This window comes from Onychomys torridus, chromosome 7, assembly GCF_903995425.1.
Source record: "Onychomys torridus chromosome 7, mOncTor1.1, whole genome shotgun sequence".
Taxonomy (NCBI): domain Eukaryota; kingdom Metazoa; phylum Chordata; class Mammalia; order Rodentia; family Cricetidae; genus Onychomys; species Onychomys torridus.
In genome coordinates, this window is record NC_050449.1 from 97,168,723 (window position 1) to 97,189,669 (window position 20,947).

Below are 20,947 nucleotides of genomic sequence, written 5' to 3' on the forward strand. Positions count from 1 at the left end.
CAGTATAACAACCAGGTTGGTATGTGTATGTGACCCTTTGATAAAGTTTGTGAGTGTTCAAGTCTCTTGGTGGAAAGAACCCTACACTTGGTTGGTAACAGGGACTTGATTGAGGCTGTGAGAGAAAGTGATCCAGTGAGAACATACTATAGCACCCCAATAAATTTATGACTACATACCCCAGTAAAGCAAGTTTAGGACTGCATACCTCAATAAGCAAGTTCAGGACTGCATACTCCAGTAAAGCAAGTTTGGGACTGCATATCTCAATAAAACACGTTTAGGACTGAACACCCCAATAAAGCAAGCTTGGAGCTGTGGTGCAGATATCAGAGAGGAGAGAGGCCTGGAGAAATTGATAAACCCTCTTATTTCTGAAGAAACAGACTACTCCTAGAGCTGATGCCAGGATTTTAGCTGGATCTCTCAGCTATGTGCCCAGAGTTGGTCTTCAAACTCGTGTGTTATAGAGAGAGCATTTGTTTCCAGGCCTCTTATTGTCATGCTCTGACCTGTTTGCTAGTTTCCATTATGGGCTCTTCTCTTCATTGATAGACGTGAGGTGCTTGAAAGCAAGAGTAGCTAAGTTGACATTTTAGTTCCACTTTTTCATGCCTGGTGCCCAGTGAGAGGTTCAGGAAAGAGAGTGTCTACCCTCTCCTGACCGTGCAGAACTCATTCTCTTTGTAAGTAGTGAAGGTATTGGCTGAGGATGAAATCTTAATGATGTTATACTTCCTTACAGTGTCTCCCTGCTAAGAGACTCTGGACAGCCTGCAAATATATCAAGAGAAGAGGTGCATGGACTAATCACAGCATATCTCATATGCAAATGAAGGCTTGGATTTGTGCTAATCAGAGCACACACCTCATGTAAAAATGAGAGTTGATGTTTCATCAATGAGTCTTGCCTTGTTAGCACCAGTTACAACAGTCACTTTGCTATGCCATCAAGGGAAGTGCTCTGCCTTTGGCCTAGCTTGAAATGGTTGTAAAGCCATCCAGAGTTCACCGAGCCTTGCGTTAGCAAAATGTCTGCTATAAACTATGTGAAACAATCTTTGCTGGTATTGCTCCTCAGGAGCTGGTGTCTTTCAAGGCATTCATTCATAGAAAGTTCAAAATGTCTGATGCTGGATAATGTTAAGTCCAGCAAGCTAGCCATTTGAGAGGTTTTTTTGCTCAAGACAGCCAGGGTAGCAAGGGAGCATGCAACAGCTGCCAGCTACGGAGTTAAAATGCCCCACCCTTCAGTGTCTATTGGAAAATGAGCATCAGAAGGAATGCTTACAAGAAGTTAAAGAGCACAGCATTAACACTAACAGTAGTTCCTACAGATTTTTAACAAATGCTCAATATCTGCCATTGCTCCAGGGAGACACTTGTGCTATTTTAAGGGCTAGCTCTCTGCTTCCTGTTTGTGGATTAAGATGTGAGCTCTCAGCTGCTGCTGCAGGGCCACGCCTGCCTGCCTGCTTGTTATGCTGCTCCCTGCCATGAGGGTGATGAATTCTTATGGCTCTGGAATGGTAAGCCCTCAATAAACCCTTCCTTCTATAAGTTGCCGTGGTCATGGTATTTTATCAAAGCAAAGTAACTAATACATTTGTTTATGGTAACCACCTTTTTCTGATTTTTCCTAGAGCGTCCCCATTTGAAAAGTGAAAGAAACTCTTTGTTCCTGAAGTCCCTCAGTTCTAGGTAAACTAGGACATTGGAAGTCTCTAACCTGACTTTTTCTTTGTCCTTTTGCCTTCCAGGGGTCAAGCTAGGCATCAGTTGAGAGTCACACCAGGCCACAAGGGGGTAAGTACCATTCAGCAATTATACTTTGACTATTGGATGGTGGATATGAGTCACCAGGAGCTGTGTGACAGGTTGGACTGTTTAATTAAAAGATATCTTACATTAAGCATCTTTATTCCCCTCTTGGCGTCTTGTACCTGACAGTTTCTTTTCCCCCAAGGGAAGAAAATGTAATGTCTGCCTTCTCTTTAATACTGCCTTCATTTAAAAAATGTCATTTCCTTCACTGTGGATGGTTCTCTCAATCCATCTACTGTGTGTACATTATTTCCCAATAAAAGGCTAATGGAATCAGAAGAGCCAAAAGTCCTGTTATCCCTGTTCCTTCCCTCTGACTATAAAACCAAACCAAGTGTAGACTGACACAATGGGCCTTAAGTCAACAACAACAAATATTATCAGGCTGGCATAGAAGCCCATTCCTGTAACTCTAGCACTTTGGTGAGTGAGATGGAGGAGGATCAAGGCCAGCTTGAGCTACAAATGGAGTTCAAGGCTGACCCCAGCTACATGATGAAACTCTATCTAGACAAACAAGCCAAGAATGAAACTTCCAGCTGAGGAGCTATAGAGGGTTGATGGCCAGTAGAAGATGCAGAGTTAGTTTACTTTAGAGAGTCCTTGGAGGTTGACCATTCTCCATGGATAGTTCCACACACATGAATATATGGGCATCACAAATTGTCACAAATTGGACTTAGTAGGGTAACATATAAAGGACATGAAGTTGGGAAAGTGTATGTGGGGTGGTGGTTGTGAGGAGAATGCAGAAGTAGTTCAGGGGAGGATGGAGGTGAATATGTTCAAAATACATTGAATGCCTGTATGAAATTCTCAAAGGATTAATAATTTTTTTTAAATCTTTATGAGTTCCAGATAGCCTAGTATGCATAATGAGTTCCAGGGCAGCCAAGGCTACTTAGTAGGACCCTGCTCAAACCAACCAAACAAACCCAAACTAGTAATATCAAAGCAGACACTTACCCCTCTTCATGGTACAATTCCATTATGTGGCAAGAAGCATAGGGTGGTAGAAGTCCATTATAAACATCCAGCGCCATCTGCAGGCCACTTACAGTAGTGTCGTGCTACAGAAATTAGAAACACATCATTTTGCTGTTTGCTTCCTGATTCAGAGCCACACATATCAAACTTCAATTCAGCACATGTAGGATACAGTGATGGTTCCATACTCTCAATGCCATTATATGTAAGAAGGGGAAAGAATGAATTTATCTTGAGTAGCTGGGCAGTAAGATTGACTCAGACTGTTTTCATTTAAAAGATGAAGAAATTGATATCCAGAGAAATTAGGTACCTTGCTTAATTTCATATAGTCATAAATAGGATAAATGTGAAGCAAATCTTCTGAGTTTAAGTTCCATGCCTATGGAGGGACTCTTTCCCTTCTGCATGCAATAGTGGTTTTCAATATATTTAGAAAGAAGTCTGGAACACATGAATGCTAAGTTGTATTTTCCACAGAATTGCAACATCTTTGATTTTTAAAGTTGTAGAAGAGTATCTGATACCAGGGATGTTTAGGGAGGTTCAAGATGTAGGGAAGTGGAGAGTGTAAGGTTAAAATGTTAAATGATTAATGCAATAGTTATTCACCTCACAGTGGTTTTTAGTTCCACTTGTGACATGGATAAGCTGTCTAACCTTTGGTAACCTGTATCTTCCATATGTATAAAATGGGAGAGCATTTGACTGCCTGGGGCTGGGGCTATACCTCAGTCTGCAGAGTACACAAATACCTGGCTTCAGTCCCTAGTATATGGGGAAAACACACATGCACAGACACACACACACATACACACACACACACACACACACACACACACACATTTGTTGCATACATCTGGATGCCTAAGCTGTATGGCTGTGCACACATATTCAAAAGGAGTTAGAAGCAATCCAGTTAAAGCTAAGCTTTTCTAGAATTCCCACAAGTCAGGACTGGAACCTCACTTAGAAACTTTAAGGAATTGACAGTACCATCTAATTCCAGGCCCACTTCTCTCTCAGAAGCACTTCTCTTATTTGCCTCCATGGGCTCTTTCTCTAGTCTTTTCCATTTGGAGCGCATGCTGGTAACAACCCTGCTGCAGTGTCTTCAGGCACTTCTTTCCCTTTCTCCAACCAAAGCATAGCTTTCCTCATAACTGAGCTAATGCTTACCTCTCCTGCTGCCACCCCAGTTTTATGTGCACCTCTATTTTCCCTCAACATACACCAGGCTTCTACTCTATAGCCCATTCCCAGCTTCCAGTCATGTACAGGAGGATGCATTCCCAAAGTGATGCCCCCATTTTACCTCCCTGCTACTGTCTTTCCGGTGTGAACACCTTTGGGGGCTTTCCACACATCACCACCTCAGGCATGTAGGACAAGACGGCCTTTCAGAGCCTTCTAGCTCAGACAGTCTGCATTGTTTGAAGACTGCCTAACAAAATGGCGAGGATGAGAAAGCTCTGTGTCTATGCTGTGCAGCCCAAGAGATGCTGGCTGCATGGTTGCATGGTTGCACGGCTGCATGGCTGCATGGCTGCATGAACAGCACAAATGTGGACAGTGCAATTGAGGCACTTGAGCTATCTTTCTTTGCTTCTTCCTTTTCTTTTTTCCTTCTCTTCTCTTTTCTTTCCTCCTCCCCTGCTCCCCTTTTCTTGAGATGGGGTTTCACTATATAGCCCAGACTAGCTTGGAATTCTCTCTGTCAGTGGTTCTCAACCTTCTTAATGCTGCAGCCCTTGAATCCAGCTCCTCAGGTTGTGGTGACCTCCAACCATAAAATCATCTCATTAGTACTTCAGAACTGTAATTTTGCTACTGTTATGAATTGAAATGTAGATATCTGATATGAAGGATTTCTAATATGCAACCTCCGTGAAATGGTCCTTCAACCACCGAAGGAGTTACGACCCACAGGTTGAGAACTACTGCTCCATGCAGTCCAGACTTGCCTTGGACTCATAGTAATCTTCCTGTCCCAGTCTTCTAGGTAAATGCTTGGGATTACATGCATGAACTGTCATATCTAGTCTGAGGTTTGGTTCTATGTAACTATAATTGATTTAAATTTAAATAGTCGAATATAGCTACAAGATTCTATATCAAGTAGACCAGTTATCTGTTAATTTGATACCAGAGTCTCCACAAAAATGTCCCTAGCTGTTCACTATTTTAGCAGTTCTTTCATGAGCCCTACACCCCCTTTCTCTCAATGACTTGGGGCTGCCTAATTCAGGATATCCGATGCCTCTTTTCCCCATGTCCTGCAGCAGAAGGATGACTGGCTGCCTCTTTGGAGGTGCAAAGGCTCTTGCTTCTAGTGGATTTCATGCTGTATTATCTGGTGTGTATGCCTGGCTTGCTGTTGGTCTTAGTATTACATTGTAAATTCCTCAAGGGTGGAATGAAGTATTTAGTTCTAGAAGCTTTGTGCAGGTTTCTACCATTTTCTGGGTGATGGGGACATGAAGACGATGAGGTCATACACTTGGATGTGTCTATGCTAAATGAACACCAAGGTACTTACTGCAGAATACATGACAAATTTTCTGTACTTGTGTGGCTGAGTTGCAGTCTTCATGTTCTTGAGGATTTCATTGACCAGGACACCTTAAAGGAGACAAGATCAACAACAGAGTTGAAACAACCATAGGCTTATCTAATGGTCTGTGGGCTTCTTGTCTAATCATGATCAAGAGTTCTGTCTATTGTGAATTAACAGACTAGGCAAAACCCCAATTTTGGCTCATAATCTGCTGCATGCCAGGCAGTATGATTAGGTCTGGTGGAAGCTGAAACTCAGAGGCATACGTGACTTACACAGCTTGGAGAGGAGAGTAGAATGGGCCCCTGAGCCCTCTCCTGTCCCAGCTTTCATTAAAGCTTAAGTTAGGAGGCTGATACACTTCAAAGTTCCTGTGCTTTTCAGACCATAAAGACAGTTCATTGTTAGCCAATGATTTTTTTCCAAAGTTGACCTGAGATGATGGCATGGCAGGTACTTGAATCTTCACCTCTGGCTTCTACTCTTTGGTAGCCAGACCTGTAGGAGGCCATGGGAGAAAGCAACGACACTCCATAGGTCTACTCAGATCATAGAATGTTTCCTGTGGACCATTTCTTCAGCATACCCAGGGAGTGTGTGTGTGCATATGTGTGTGTGTGTGTGTGTGTGTGTGTGTGTGTGTGTGTGTGTGTGTGTCTACATGAGGCCAGCATCATTAGCTTTCACATGGCATTTCTGTATGTCATTTGCAGAGTCAATCTTCATTTCCTTCATATCCAAAAATCTGTCCTCTTCCTTCTGAGGTATTTGAGCAGGGTAGACAAACAATTGCCATCTCCACTCTGTCTGTACAGGCAGAAAGCTGTGGGAGGACCTAGCCATGCCAGACTCTATTTGAGGACATACTGCTTCAGAGATCCCCACAACCTTCTCTATTGAAGAGTCTCCAGAGAGTTGGGTCCTTGGACCCCTGTTGGTGTATGTGCTCTGGCTCAGGAAAGAGTGGTAGCGATGTATATTTTCAGGAATGAGAAAAACTGGAGTCAGTCTGACCATAATCTAAGAGTGTGTCATATATTCAGAAATGTACACCAAGTAGTTATGCACAACGCTAAGTGAACCAGACTTAGTCCCTGCCCCCCAAAAACTAATGAGATAGTTACATATAGGATTGTGGGCTGATACGTTAATGGAGTCAGGCGACCTCTTTTTTTAAAATGGGGATCCTGGGATTTCCTAGCTGTGGGTAGAAACACTGGGAGCTGCACCTTGAGCAGGTCCACACCTCTGTTCCAGGGAAGGCTGCCCCATAGGATACTTAGGGGACTGCATCTTGTTCTTCATGCCAAGGCAATCCTCAACTCAGTTGCTAAGTTCCTGGGAATCATGGAAACTACCTGCAAGGAGCAGCTTGCCCTCAGTCAGCAGGGGCCCCTGTGGCAGGCTGCAGCCCTGGCAATGAATATACCACTCCCCTTCAGTTCTGGGGAAGGTATCTAATTCTGACTATCATAAGTACCAGATGATAGGCCCTGGAATTCTAATATGCTGTTGTATATGTGGGGAAACGAGGCTTGGCAAGACTCAGAAACATGCCCAACATGTATATGTAGTTTGTAAGCAGGAAGGCTGTGCTTTGAAGTGGTGTAGACCACACTGAAGCATGATGCTCGGTGCTAGGTTTCTTGTGTCGTTCTTTACTAAATCCATATAAATGAGATAAAACCTCTTTGATTAGGAGACACAAACTGCTTTTTTGACTTCTGAGCTACATACAGCAAAGACTAGCAAACTTATCTTTTCTGTACAAGGGCAGATAGTAAATATTTTAGATTTTGTGAAGCATAGGTCTGTTGCCACTACTCAGCTTTACAGTGGTACCAAGGAAGTAGCTATAGGCAGAACAGAATATGTGAGTGTGGCTGTTTCAATAAAACCTTATTAGAACCCCTTCTTAGCCATTGCTGGAGCGTCAGCCACCAATCCCCTTGTGACTCTAACTTCAAAGTGTCTTCTCCATTGGGAGGAACACTGACTTCCCTTCTTTCCAAGGGCTAGGCAGAAGTGCCATGTCTCATCTTTGCCCATCAGATAGGATGATGGTGTTTGCCTTGTACAAGAATGCTATAAAGGTCAGGAGGTTGGCACAGCCGCACAGGTTTTTAGGAAGGAATACATGTGGTGCAGTGGAGAAAGGCTAAATGCACACTGTCCACATGGCATTCACCCCAGGGTGGTTCTTACCACCAGACTAAAACCATACAGAGGCCTCACAACAACCCTGGAATAGAAAGCCAGATCTTGCCAAGTTGGAGAAGAAAAGTGCAAATACAAGGAAGAAGCAATGGAGAAAACACAGGTATAGAGCAATATTGTATACAACTTTCAATAAATGGTAAATTGGAACTAGTTAAATGGAACATAATGGGAACTTCATTTACAAAATCAGGCATAGGGCTGAATTCAGCCTACAGGCAGTTATTTGCCAGTCCCTAGTCTATGGCAAGAATAGACAAATGTTCCTGAACTAGATTTGGGGATTTTGGGACTATATATGGGTACATACTGCTAAGCACCACCATCCACAAAACCAAGTGCAAAACAAAATTTCCAGCAATGGTTAGACAACATTGGCCACCATCCAGGTATTCCTGTGTTGCTGTGTCATGGAGGCAATGGATGCTTTCTATGTAGGATTGTGTCTAGCTGTTTTATTATTTAGTCACAACATGGTTGACAAGTCTCTCTCACTTAGCCAGATCGGAACAACAGGCTGAGAGTGTTTTGTCAAAACCATGCAGGAAGCTGGGCCTGGTGGCACATGCCTTTAATCCCAGCACTTGTGAATTCAAGGCCAGCCTGGTCTACATAGGAACTTCAAGGATATCTGGAGCTACATACAATGAGATCCTATACAACAACAACAACAACAACAACAACAGTCAAACAACAGCAGAAAAACCATGCAGGAAACAGTTTTCTGCCTAGTCAAGGGCAATGGACTTCTCCCAGAAAACAGGTCAGGTGGACTCACATGAAGCCAGCCTTTATAATCCAAGGCCAGACATCTCAGGGAAGGACTATTCTATACAGAATCCTCTCTTCAAATTGAGAACTCGTATCCTTGGAGAGGAATTGATCCCCCTCCCCACCTCCCTGGTGTAATCCTCTAGTAGTCAAAGGGGGAATAAAGTAGGAAAGAGTAACAAGCTAGGATCAACTCCATTTCTATTCATATAAACAAGTCCCTACAACTAGCATTAGACTTCTGATATAAAGCACATTGGGATTTCATTAACACACAGATTTTCATTCTGTAGGTACTGAGCTGGGTCTGAGAGTCCCCTAGCCACTGCTGGGGTAGACTGATGCTTCAGGCTACACTCTGAACACTACATTCTTGACCCCATCATTGATGTGGTTGGGGAACGAATCTAGGATTCCACCTTAACTTTCTAATGGGGCTTGGGACTGTTGGTGTCTGCTGGACCAGTAATGAGGCTTGCTGCTTGTATGGCTAATGAGGTCCTCTGCATCCTTCGCTGGGAAGCATAGAGAATGGAGCTTCTTCTATGCTTCTACTCGAAGTCTGTGTCATATTTGGGAAATTTCCCAGTATGCCAGGTTTCATCTAAGACTCCTTTCTGATGTGATACACTGCTTTTCCTACAAGACTCGAGTTTGCTGCTTTTGCTGTTAGTGTGGAAGGAAGACTTGAGCATTTCCATTAGGTGTGTGCCATGCAATTGAGAGTAATGCCCTTAGATTCTTTTTTTTTTTTTTTTTTTTTTTTTTTGCTTTTTTGACACAGGGTTTCTCTATAGCTTTGGAGCCTGTCCTGGACTAGCTCTGTAGACCAGGCTGGCCTCGAACTCACAGAGATCCACCTGCCTCTGCCTCCTGAGTGCTGGGATGACAGGCATGCACCACCACCGCCCGGCGTCCTTAGATTCTTAATGACTATTGTTCATCATCCCCAACCTACTTTATTTGTATCAATCACGTTTGCTCCTGACCAGCCCGATTTCATACCTTGTTCGCTGTTCTCCTGGAGACAGCTGACATGCAGCCCTACTTTTCTAGCTGCAGTCTCCTCTTCTGGCCAATGATTTATGTGCTTTATTTAGTTATCCACTTCCTGAGCTGGTCCAGTTCCTCCCAGTCTGGTCTAGTTCCTAGAGTACTTTGCCCCTGTGCATTCTCTAACTGACTTGTCTTGATCAAGTGTGAACATCTACCAGTGGCTAAGATCCTGATATAATTGTACTACTGTCCTCAAAATGTTCAGAGCATGTCAGACGGACAAATTTTCTTTACTATGTCAACTGTAAACACAGTTTGACCTTCTCTTGTTTCCCTCAGTGCTGATGACTCCATTAGTCATGTCTGAGCCTGACTCTCCCTATGTCACATTTCAGCCTGCTTACATCGATCCCCTTGCAGGCCTCAATATCTTTCCCATCCTGACGTTTTTCTTCTACTTCCCTATCCTAATTGTAAGGATCCAGCATCCTCTTTTCTGGCCTTGCTTTCATGATGGGAAGGTGTCAAAGACTACAGAGTACCAATTCTAATTGTGAAGTGGGGTCACTGATAAATACCTTGATATCTTTCAATACTAGTGAGAGAAGCCATATAAACCTGCCAATTGCAGTATTTGTCAAATCATTTCAAACTTGTGCCAAACTTCACACTTGTGTGCATCCTAGCAGCTACCAGACACAATTCATTCTCCTGGAACCCACACAAAAATCCTTAATTATTACATTTGGAATAAATGGAAAGGACCATTTGGCTTCAGCCCCAAACTCTCATTTCCATAAGTAAAAATTTACACCCAGAGTGGGCAATGTCAATCTCTTTTAGCAATGCAGTGTTTGTGGACAATGTGTTAGGTACCGGTTCCTGTTTGTTCTAAGCCTCCTAAACATATGTTCTTTTTTAGTATTCACTGTCTCTTGTGCAGTGTTCATGTTATATCCACTTTGCAGAATGGAAACTACATGATGATTAAGTGTCTCCTGTAAAGTCACTCAGTGGGTAGGTAACAGAACTGGAACTCAGACCCAGACTGTCCAAGTGCACAGCCAACAGGTTTTGTTAAAAAAAAATACTCACCCCCCTGGAGTCTAGATTTTTCTTTCTGCTTGTGAATTCCATAAAGAGATAGCAGAGATAATTCTGACAACTCTCTCAACTTAGTCATGACATCCTTGGTGGCCCAGGAGGGTAAGGTGAAATTGTGAACACCCTGCAGAAAATGGAAAGGAGGAAAATGTGTGCACAGTTGGGATTTATGACTTCCTTTGCTGATTTCCATTTTGCTTTCATCCTATAAGAACAATTAGGGACAGGCAGCCTTGCTGATCCTGACATTCCTCTCTAGGAATTTATGAGAACTAGTCATGGTTTTCAGATAGAAAATCTAAGTAAAATAATTTGTCCTTCCCTACAAGCCTGTAGCTTTATGGCTTAACTCTCAGTCAATGCATAATTCAGATTTTACAGAACACGATGCCGCAGGACAAGGGTGTACCTCATTCCTTTATGAAAGGTTTAGGAATATCGTTATGAACCTAGAGGGAGGCTTGCTGGTTAGTTATTGTCCACTAGACACAAACTAGAGTCACCTGGGCAGAGGGAATCTCATTTGAGGAATTGCCCCCAGCAGATTGGCCTTAGGCAGGTCTGCGGGAGCATTTTCTTAATTGGTAATTGATGCCAGAGGGGCCAGCCCACTGTGGGCAGCACCACACCAGCAGGTGGTCTTGGCTTGTATAAGAAAGCTGGCTGAGTGTGAGTCAGAGGGAGCAAGGCAGTAAGTGGCATTCCCCTGTGGTCTGTTTCTAGGACAAAGGCAAAAGGTGTGTATAGAGTTAGGTGATGTTCCCTAAAAACCAGGACTTTTTTATGAGGCCAGTTATAAAGGTCCATGAGTTTCTGGAATCTTCACAGGTTTACTATGAACTTCTAGTTCGCTGCCTGGGGGGGATGTCTGTACCTCATGCACAGTGACTACTGGTACATGTTTGCTAAATGTATGACCAAGCTGCAAGCAGTGAAGATGCACACCTTGTGCAGATGTCATTACCTGGTAGGGAGAGCTGATTAGGATCCTCCTAGTTTCAAAAGTGGGGGAAGGTGGGGTGGGTGAGAGGGAGAGAGAGGGAGGGAGAAGGAGAGAGAGAGGAAGAGAAGAGGTTATAAGGAGAGCTGAGTGGTGTAAAGGGATGCAGGAGGAAGATGCAAGGGCTGTGACAATGACACCAGGTGACAAGGCCTTATCAAAGGATAGCTCAGGTCGAACCATATGAAGTTGTAGGGGTAACATGACTATGTCCCTATTAATCTCCAGAACAAGAAGACAAACAAACAGTAAATGTAGAGAAAAAACAAAGGAGAGGAGGAGGAGCAGAAGGAGGAGGAGAAGAGGAAGAAGCAGCAGTTGCTGCCGTTGCCAGGACTAAAATGAGGCTCCTTAAAGAAATGCTGAAGATAAAGAGAAAATATGGGGGAAGTCATGGTCAGGTCACCTGACTGTCACAGAGATGGGTAAACTGTGTTGTCTCTCTTTGAGACAGAACTAGGAAGGTCAATCTTGCCCCACATACTCATGATGACCTCCATGTCAGAAGTGTACTTGAGGCATGCAGAGGTCAGAATTTTGCTCCAAGACACAGGAATAAAAATTACTCCTTTTGGCCAGAAGATGGAGCCTGGTGAATGAGAAGTTTTATCCAGCTACAAAGATGATTTCAATCGCACCACACAGGGGAGTTCTTTTCTAAGAAGCCATGTCTGGCAGCCTGGTTTACAGTTATCTGACTTATTTTTAATATCCAGAAACCTGACAATTTTTCTCCCCTTTTTGTATATAACAACATTGCTTTTTTTTTCTTCATTAAAACCAGTGACAGAAACCTGGCATTCCAGCATGAGTGCAGAATAAATGAGTGTCAATGTTTTGAAGAAAAGCAATTTTGTTTGCAATTTTCTAAAGGACAGAAACATAAATAATAACTAGAAAAGAGAAGTACAGATTTTCAAGCTTGTATAAGGACATCTTGAGTTATGTTTCAATATCAAAGGCCATATAAGCAGCACATTTTAGAAAAGAGAAAGAAAATGAATGAATTTATCTGATTCAATATACACATCAAATCATAAAATCGGATTGCAAATGAAGTTTTGATAAGTTCTTTTACCTCACAATATAAAGGGTCGTAAACCTTGCTCCAAATTCCAAAAAGATCCTGGCCAGGGAATCCTGACAGTGATGGCAAGGTTTCTATGAAGCTCTGGAACACAAACAGAAGGACAGTATTTCTACATGGAGGCTTTTTTATTTTTATTTTTATTTTTTTATCATACATAGATACTGATATCTATCCCAGCACTCGGGAGGCAGAAGCAGGCAGATCTCTGTGAGTTTGAGGCCAGAAGCAGGCAGATCTCTGTGAGTTTGAGGCCAGCCTCATCTACATATTGAGTTCCAAGACAGCCTGTGCTATGCAGAGAGAATCTTGTTTTAAAACAACAGTGAAGAAAGAAAGAAGCAGCTGGATGGTGGTGGCACACACCTTTAATCTCAGCACCCAGGAAGCAGAGGTAGGCAGATCTCTGTGAGTTCAAGGCCAGCCTGCTCAAAAAGAGTGAGAGAGAGAGAGAGAGAGAGAGAGAGAGAGAGAGAGAGAGAGGGAGGGAGAGAGAGAAGGAAAAGATAACAGGAATGACAGGTGATTAGCACCTTAAATACTAAAATACACTACTAAGTTCTAATAAAGCATGGTTTGATTAATCAAAACAAGAAATAGAACTTAAATTCTAGACATGGGCTCCATCTTTAAGGAGATTTTAATCAACAAGAGCTCACATGAGTGAGAAAAGATGGACTAGTTAACAAAGCATGATGGAGCAACGTGGGATCTTTCCAGGAAGAACACAGAGTGTTATGATGGAGCAGAGCCAGGTGTGGTGGCGCACACCTTTAATCCCAGCACTTAGGAGGCAGAGACTAGCAGATCTCTGTGAGTTCAAGGCCTGAATGGTCTACAGAGTGAGTTCCAGGATAGCCAGGTTACAGAGAGAAGCTCTGTCTCAAACACCAAAAAACCAAAGAAAGAAAAAAAAGGATCAGAAATGATCTACATTTTCAGTAAATCAATCAAAATAAGAAAATAAGCCGGCAGTGGTGGTGCATGCCTTTAATCCCAGCACTAGGGAGGCAGAGCCAGGCGGATCTCTGTGAGTTTGAGGCCAGCCTGGGCTACCAAGTGAGTTCCAGGAAAGGCACAAAGCTACACAGAGAAACCCTGTCTTGAAAAACCAAAAGATTGTTTAAAAAAAAGAAAGGAAAAGAAAAGAAGTTATAAGTTATGGTATATCAATTAAAGCAACACATTTGCAAAAAATTGAGGAAATACTTTACACCAACACATAAAATATTTTCCAGATATTTTATTAAATAATAAAAACAAAAAAAAGTGGTTGTGATTGGTATAATGCTTCTGAGTAACAAAAGGGAACGCTATTTAATCAGGGAAAGGAGGACTTCCCTAATTAAATATCCTAGCCCATTGCTAAAACAAGCCACTAGCAGACACATTCACTCCACAATTCTTTCAAGAAGGCCAAGTTTCATCCTTTGGCTTGACCTTTGCACCCTAGTATGAGGAAGATGACAGTACTAACTTTATATGGATGAAGCCTCTTCTGGAATTCCTCAGATTGCAAAGTCTCGCTTTTGAGTTCTTGAAAACGAGGGCAGTCCATGAAAGGCAGGTAGAGCAACTGTGGACGAAAGAAAAAAAAATAAGACCTTGATTAGTTAGATGAATATTGGCAGATACTCAGTGCCAACATTTTAAGCCTCATTAGGTCTAAAGCAACCTTAAAAGCCCCCAGTGTCCTTTGAGCTGAATAGAAATTCTAAAATTAGAAGCAGTGAGGCAAATGGTCCTCAGGTCTTGAGACAATAGGGCATGTATCCAGATGCAGAAACTGTGATTTACTTATTTTCCTTTCACAAGCTGGTAAAAATTCACAGTTGCTAATTTTCTGTGTGGATGACTGTTATCTTGCCTTCCCCCCATCCCTTTAATTCTGGCACTAAGTGCACATCTGTGTGCACTCTCTCTTCACCAGGAGGAAGGTAAAATAAATTAGAGGCTTGGGACAGAATCTTAAAGGGATCAACTGTTCCTTGATTTCATTCTAGCAAATCTGCAGACTGTCAAAATAAGGGTAAGTATTAAATGTATGGGCAATATCATTAAAAATGTATTAGGACAAACAAATCACCGTAAAATTAGTGTAAGTTTCACAACCGCCCTCAGCTCTAACTATAACGCATGGGCTGCTGACTCACAAATTTGTTTTGTGGTTCTTTTTCATCTGGTCTGTTTTTGCAGCCCTTGAGAGCACTATTTGGAGGCTGCTCTTCGATCACCAGTGTGTGTGTGAAGCTGAGGTCAACTTCATCTTCAATCATTTCCTTTTACTAACGTCTTTACCTCTGCCTTCGATAAAGTTTATAAACCTCCTTTGTAGGTGGCAGTCACTAGAATTGGTCTACTTACAGCCTAGATCTAAAACAGACCTCTCCCTTCGTCTTCACTGCCCTCTCCCAGTCTGGACCGTCATAATCTGTGTTTCAGTCTCATGCCTTCTATCTGGCCAGTTGCTGTCCACTCCTCTGACTGCCCAGTCCATTCTCCTCACAGCAGCTACGCCCTCTCTAAGGGTACCCCAAAGATCCAATCATTTTTATGGGTCTCAACTTTCAGAGACTTTTCATTTTACCTGGAATCCAATCTAAACTTGCCATGCGTCTAAGAGTCTATGTGAGGTGACTAGTAGACGACAGTAAATACTTTCCCCACTCCCCACTGCCCTTCCTTCTCACGCTCTCCTGTCCAGAAATGCTGGGATGAGTACCACACCTTAGGTTTCTAAGCCACTCTGCCCTGGCCACCACAGCAACTTCTTTCCTTCTTCTGAGGAACTTACCACAATCTGAAAGCATTTTATTGGTGTTCTTTATTGTCTATTTCCTATAAGATAGTGATCTCCTGTCACACTCACTGATGTATTGTCAACAAGTGGAGCACGGGCGGCGTGCCAGGCACTACTCAGAACGCGACCTATCTGTCCTTTCTGACTCTGTATGTCACCTGGTTTCATCTTTGCTTTTTTCCTTCTTATGACCACGTGATCTTGGGCTTTCATTTCTGCATCCCTGAATTACATCAACAATTACTCTCTGAGGCTCCCACATCTCTTCCTTTTAAGCACTGTCAGGACAGTGGCTCAATACACCACTCATCACATGTGTGCAATATCATTGAGGAATGCATGCTTTCATCTCCTCTCTTACCTCAGAGGTCTAGCTCCATCTCACTCTCTGTGAGGACCTGAATCCCTGCCCTGGGTAGCCTCTTCTCTGAACTCCTGCAGTATATGCAGCTTGTGTTGAAATCATTGCCCATCATCTTGTATTGTGCCATGTGGTTGATATATGCTAAGTTTCTTTCATCAAACAGATGTTAAGTTGGGGGTGAAGTTTGGTCTTATACTCATTGCTCAGCACAGCTCTGAGAGTAACCTGGCATTTTCAACAATTTTGTTAGACTTCTTAATTGATAAGAATTTTGCTTGCCTTAATGAAAAAGTACCTGGAACCTATGAATAGATAATTTTTGTTTCTCTCTCCATCTCTCTCACTCTCTGTTCCTTTTTCCATCTTCCAATAGCACCGGTATCTTTATTGTGTAATTTGATTACCATCTATCTGGATTATAATTTGCTCCGCATTGGCTATGTTTGGTATTGCATTTCATGTTTCATCTCTGCAGAAAAGGCTGTGGTAAACAATTTTCTTTTCTTTTTGGAAAGTATTGTTCACGACCTTTTTAGAACAATGGTAATATAATGCTTCCATTCTGATCTGTGAAGGTGAGGATATAAATACAACATCCTAACTTTCCAGAAAACATCAGAAAAAAATGGTTATAGTGGATTAACCTTGGGTGGGGTTGACAGGGGAGGGCTGTTTCTACAAAGCATTTTGAAAACTTCTATGAAACATGTATGAAAAATTCATATGGCCATTAAGTCAAGTTTCTAGCAGTATTGACAGGGCAGAGAGGAGAATAGTGTATCCCAGAAGTCCCTGGGAAAAGCTTCCGGACAATACTAATACACAGAGTATGAGATGCTGCTGTGATAAGGATATGTCACCTAGAGAAATCATGTGTTGGAAACTTGGTCTCTTATGAGGCTATGCTGAGAGGTTGAACTTGGGAGATGTAATTGATTGGGTTACAAGTGTGCTGCCCTCAGGAATGAATTAGTGGGTCTCTATGGGTGGAAGGGGATTATAAAAGCAAACTTTCTTAGATACACTTGCTCTGCCTCTCCATCTGACATCCTCAGGCAGGTCATGACTCAACAAGATGGTCAACACCAGATTCTGAACAGATGTTGATGTCATGCCTCAGACCTCAAGTCTTTAAAGTATGAGCTCAATGAACCTCTGTGTTTAAACAAACGACCCAGTCTGTAGTGCTTAGTTACAGAAACACAAAATGGTCAAGTTTACAATACAATTCAGGGAAACTGAGGAATAATTCTCTGTTCCAAACTGTTTCCTTCATATTCCTTTACATTCTACATTGGAAGGTTAGGTTTATTTATCCCTATTTTCTAAACACCAATTCCTTTGAAAAGACTAGATTTCTTGGCCAAGCCTATTCTAAATGAGTTAATTTGAATTTCTCTCAAATAGTTCCATTTAGGCAACTGGGCATATGGTGCTGCATCTCAAACTTGGCTGCCTGTAAAATCATTTAGGAAGGTTATTTTTAAAATACTGATGTTGGATGACAGGCAGCGGTAGTGCATGCCTTTAATCCCAGCACTCAGGAGGCAGAGAGGCAGGAGGATCTCTGTGAGTTCGAGGCCAGCCTGGTCTACAGAGCGAGATCCAGGACAGGCTCCAAAACTACACAGAGAAACCCTATCTCGAAAAGCAATAAATAAATAAATAAATAAATAAATAAATAAATAAAATAAAATAAATACATAAATAAATAATAAAAAAAAATACTGATGTTGGGGCTGAAGAGATGGTGCAGCAGTTAAGAGCACTTGTTGCTCTTCTATAGGACCAGGGTCTGCTTCCTGGAACCCACATAGCAGTTCACAAGTATCTGTAATTCAAGTTCCAGATCTAACTCCCTCTTCTGGCTTCTAAGAGCACCTGGCGCACACATGGTGCACAGACATACATGTAGGCAAAATACTCCTACACGTATAATGAAATAAAAACAATTTAAAAGATACCAATCACGGGCCCTACCCTCAGGAACTGACTTGAGGAGGACTCTAGTCATCGGGCGTCCTGAAAACTCAATGGGGTTCTCATGGGCAGCTGAGTCTGAGAACCACTGTTTCACAGGGAAGAAGATGCTTCAAATGGGAGAGGCCCAGGACTGGTTACTGGTAATGGGGCACTGGGCAAAGTTCATCTGTTATTTTATCTCTCTGAGCACTTTATTTCATTTGCTCCAGAATGTAAATTTTTAATGAGAGAGCAGTTTTTGGTGGGCAGGGAGCTCTTTGGATATTTAGGGGAGATGAGAAACCTGTGTTGGCCATTAAAACCATGGGCATTGAAAGCAGAACACTAGGGTGTGTGTGTGTGTGTGTGTGTGCGTGTGTGTGTGTGTGTGTGTGTGTGTGTATGTGTGTGTGCGTGTATGTGTGTGTGTGTGTGTGCGTGTGTGTGTGTGTGTGTGTGTGTGTGTGTGTGTGTGTGTGTGTGCACGTGTGTAGATGGAGGGAGAGAGATTAAAGTTGACATGGTAGTAAAGTACAATGGAGCTAAAGAGAACCTCAGCTCCTAGCCTTGGTTGTCTGGACATTTCCATGTCCTGTGTGTCTGTCCAGCAGACCGAATCTGTAAGTCCCTAGCAGCCTGGCTTCCTCCTCCTGGATTACGCAGGGTACTGACCCGATCTTCTGAGAGTGACACCGTGTGCACTGGGATGGGCTGCCAGGGCAGGCTGGGATTCCAGATGCTGATCCCTTCTGGGGGAAACAGGGCTGCCAGGTTTGTCATAGCACTCATCAAAGTCCGGTCGACATCTGTGCTCCGAATATAAACCTAGAGAGTGATAAGACAAAGCAAAGGGAAATTAGAGAAAACGTGATGATTTCTTTCTGCGGAGCTAACAGGGTGTCAGGGAAAGAGCTGAAGAGAAGCATGTCAGCAGGCATGGTGGGAACATCATATTCATATTTGTCAAGGTATGGATAATACCATAAAAATACAGTGGGACAAAGAAATCAGTAGGCCAATAGTTGAGTTGACCAGTGACACTAAGCCAAAGTATTTACACAGGTACCTATAAAAACTTGAACTAAGATTCATAAATTTTTAGGGCAACATAATTCCATATAGAGAAGTACATCTGTAAATAAGATCTCTGATGTGTATCAGTTCTCCAGACAGTAGGCAAAGGTATAAGTTCTTCATGCACATGAAGGATTAGTTTGATTTTTTTCCAAGGGTCAAGGTTCAAAGTCCTGATTCTCTAACTTACCTGATCATGTTTATAGGAATCATTCAAGAATCTTCCATATCTTCTCCTGATATAACTTCCAAGTTCATAATGTTGTTCCATGCCCCGCTATGGGGAAAGAAAATAAAAAAAGAAGATTAGGGAAAGTACACATTATCATAGTAATGTGAACAAGACGTGCATCACAGTTCCACAATAAAACCTCCAATTTTAACTAAGACAAGAGAGAAGAGTGGCCTTAGGCAGGACTCCCTGAGAATATTCCTTCATCTTCGTTAGTATGTGTTTAATTGAAAGTTGACAATTTATCTAGGTAAATGGCTCGTCTGAGGTGTGGAAGTGGGATTCCTGTGGGCAGAACATTCAAAGTGATTGTTTGATCACTTCCTAGGGATTTTTGCGAATAAAATCCAGTCATCCGATGAAGTTGAGCTTGCTGAATCTGAAGGTCCCTTTAAACCTTACTGATTTATTATATTCACAGTCTATTTATGGCTGGCTCATAAAAAATATAGCTTGTTATTCAGTGTGATCTGTGGATCAGCAGGGTTGGCATTACTGGGGAGCATGTTAGAAATCAAATTCTTGGGCCCTACTAGTGATGTATTAAGCAAGAAATTTTGGGAGTGCTGGGCATGGTGGTACAAGCCTTTAATCCCAGCATTCAGGAGACAGAAGCAGTGGATTTTTGTGAGTTTAAGGCCAGCCTGGTCTACAAAGTGAGTAACTTTGGAAGAAGGGTCCAGAAAACTTTAAAAAAAGATTTGTTTATTTTATTATTTTATGTGTATGAGTGTTTTGCCTGTATGTGTCTATTCAACACATGTGTGCCTGGTGCCCACAGAGGTCATAAGAGGGCATCAGATCCCCAGGAGTTACAGATGGTTGTTGAACCACCATGTAGGTACCAGGAGTTGAATCTGAATCACCTTCTAGAACACCAAGTACTCTTAACCACTGAGCCAACTCTTCAGCCCCAGGGATCTGTTTTCAGCCATCTCTCTCAGAGAGTCTGGTGCGCCATTGAGATCAGCCTTAGCTCAGAGCATTGATGTGCATCAAAATAAAAGTATCCAGAGGCATTTATTGAGACCCAGAATCATCAGCATCTCCCCCTAAGATTCTAGCTCTCCACATCTGGAATGCAGCCCTGGATTATGTTTTAACAAGGACCCTAAATGATTCAGGCTGGAGGAACAACATGCCAGGCTTGGAGGAACATTGCATTTGAAGTTTGTCATGAATCCAGAGCCTCACCAGAGATTCACAAGTCAGAGAGGATGTAGTTGCTGGGGCCACTGCTTGCACAGGATTATCATGTGCATATTACTTGCAAGCATCTCTGTCATCACACCTCTTACCAAATATGAGGATGAATGTTGTGAAGGAACAATGGACCACAGCCTGAGTAGCTGAAGAAGCAGGTACTTTGGGTTTAATTGTCTTCTAACTTAGAGCTGTTTTTTGGAATCTGCTACTTAAGAGACTTCTAGGATGGAATCTGGATCTCATGGTCCTCCAAAATCTTTTGGTCTTACTAGAAAAGCAGAGCAAGGAAATAGGAGCCCTGTACTAAGAAAACAATATGTAAGCCTTTGTGACATTCTCTCATTAGCTATAAAGATGGTTAGGCCATGGTGGGAAGTGCTCTGGCCTTCTGAAGCAGCAGATACTGGCTTCCCATAGCTTCTCTGAGTTATAATTTCTACAAAGCCTGATGGTTGGTTAGGGCTGTGATTCTCAGCTTTGGCTGAACATTAAAATGAGGCAATCAGTTGAGGATTGTCCAAACATCCTAATGCCCAGGCCATGCCCTATGCCAATTAAATAAGACATTGTTGCCATTTTTAATGTCTCTAGACAATCTCCATGGAAATCTCTCATGCTTAAATACAGTCAGCAAGATAAATGCATCAAAGTGGAAAATTTTGTACATATTTCTCCTTTACTCAAAAAATTAACCAAAGCCGTGGTTCACACCTGAAATCCCTGCACTTGAGGGGTGGAGGAAGGAGTTCAAGGTCATTCTTGGCTG

At 42.5% G+C, this 20,947-nt stretch overlaps 1 protein-coding gene across 1 annotated transcript in view; it reads right to left on the reverse strand.

Annotated features, from left to right (window-relative positions):
* Acp3 (acid phosphatase 3) overlaps positions 1 to 20,947 on the reverse strand; it is a 49,048-nt gene that overhangs the window by 15,058 nt on the left and 13,043 nt on the right. The window contains exons 3-9 of the mRNA XM_036192861.1: positions 18,934 to 19,020; positions 18,342 to 18,494; positions 14,021 to 14,119; positions 12,535 to 12,627; positions 10,448 to 10,580; positions 5,351 to 5,433; positions 2,791 to 2,894 (exon numbers count right to left, since the gene is read on the reverse strand). Coding sequence (XP_036048754.1) covers positions 2,791 to 2,894; positions 5,351 to 5,433; positions 10,448 to 10,580; positions 12,535 to 12,627; positions 14,021 to 14,119; positions 18,342 to 18,494; positions 18,934 to 19,020 — 752 coding nt within the window. The remainder of the gene's footprint in view (positions 1 to 2,790; positions 2,895 to 5,350; positions 5,434 to 10,447; positions 10,581 to 12,534; positions 12,628 to 14,020; positions 14,120 to 18,341; positions 18,495 to 18,933; positions 19,021 to 20,947) is intronic.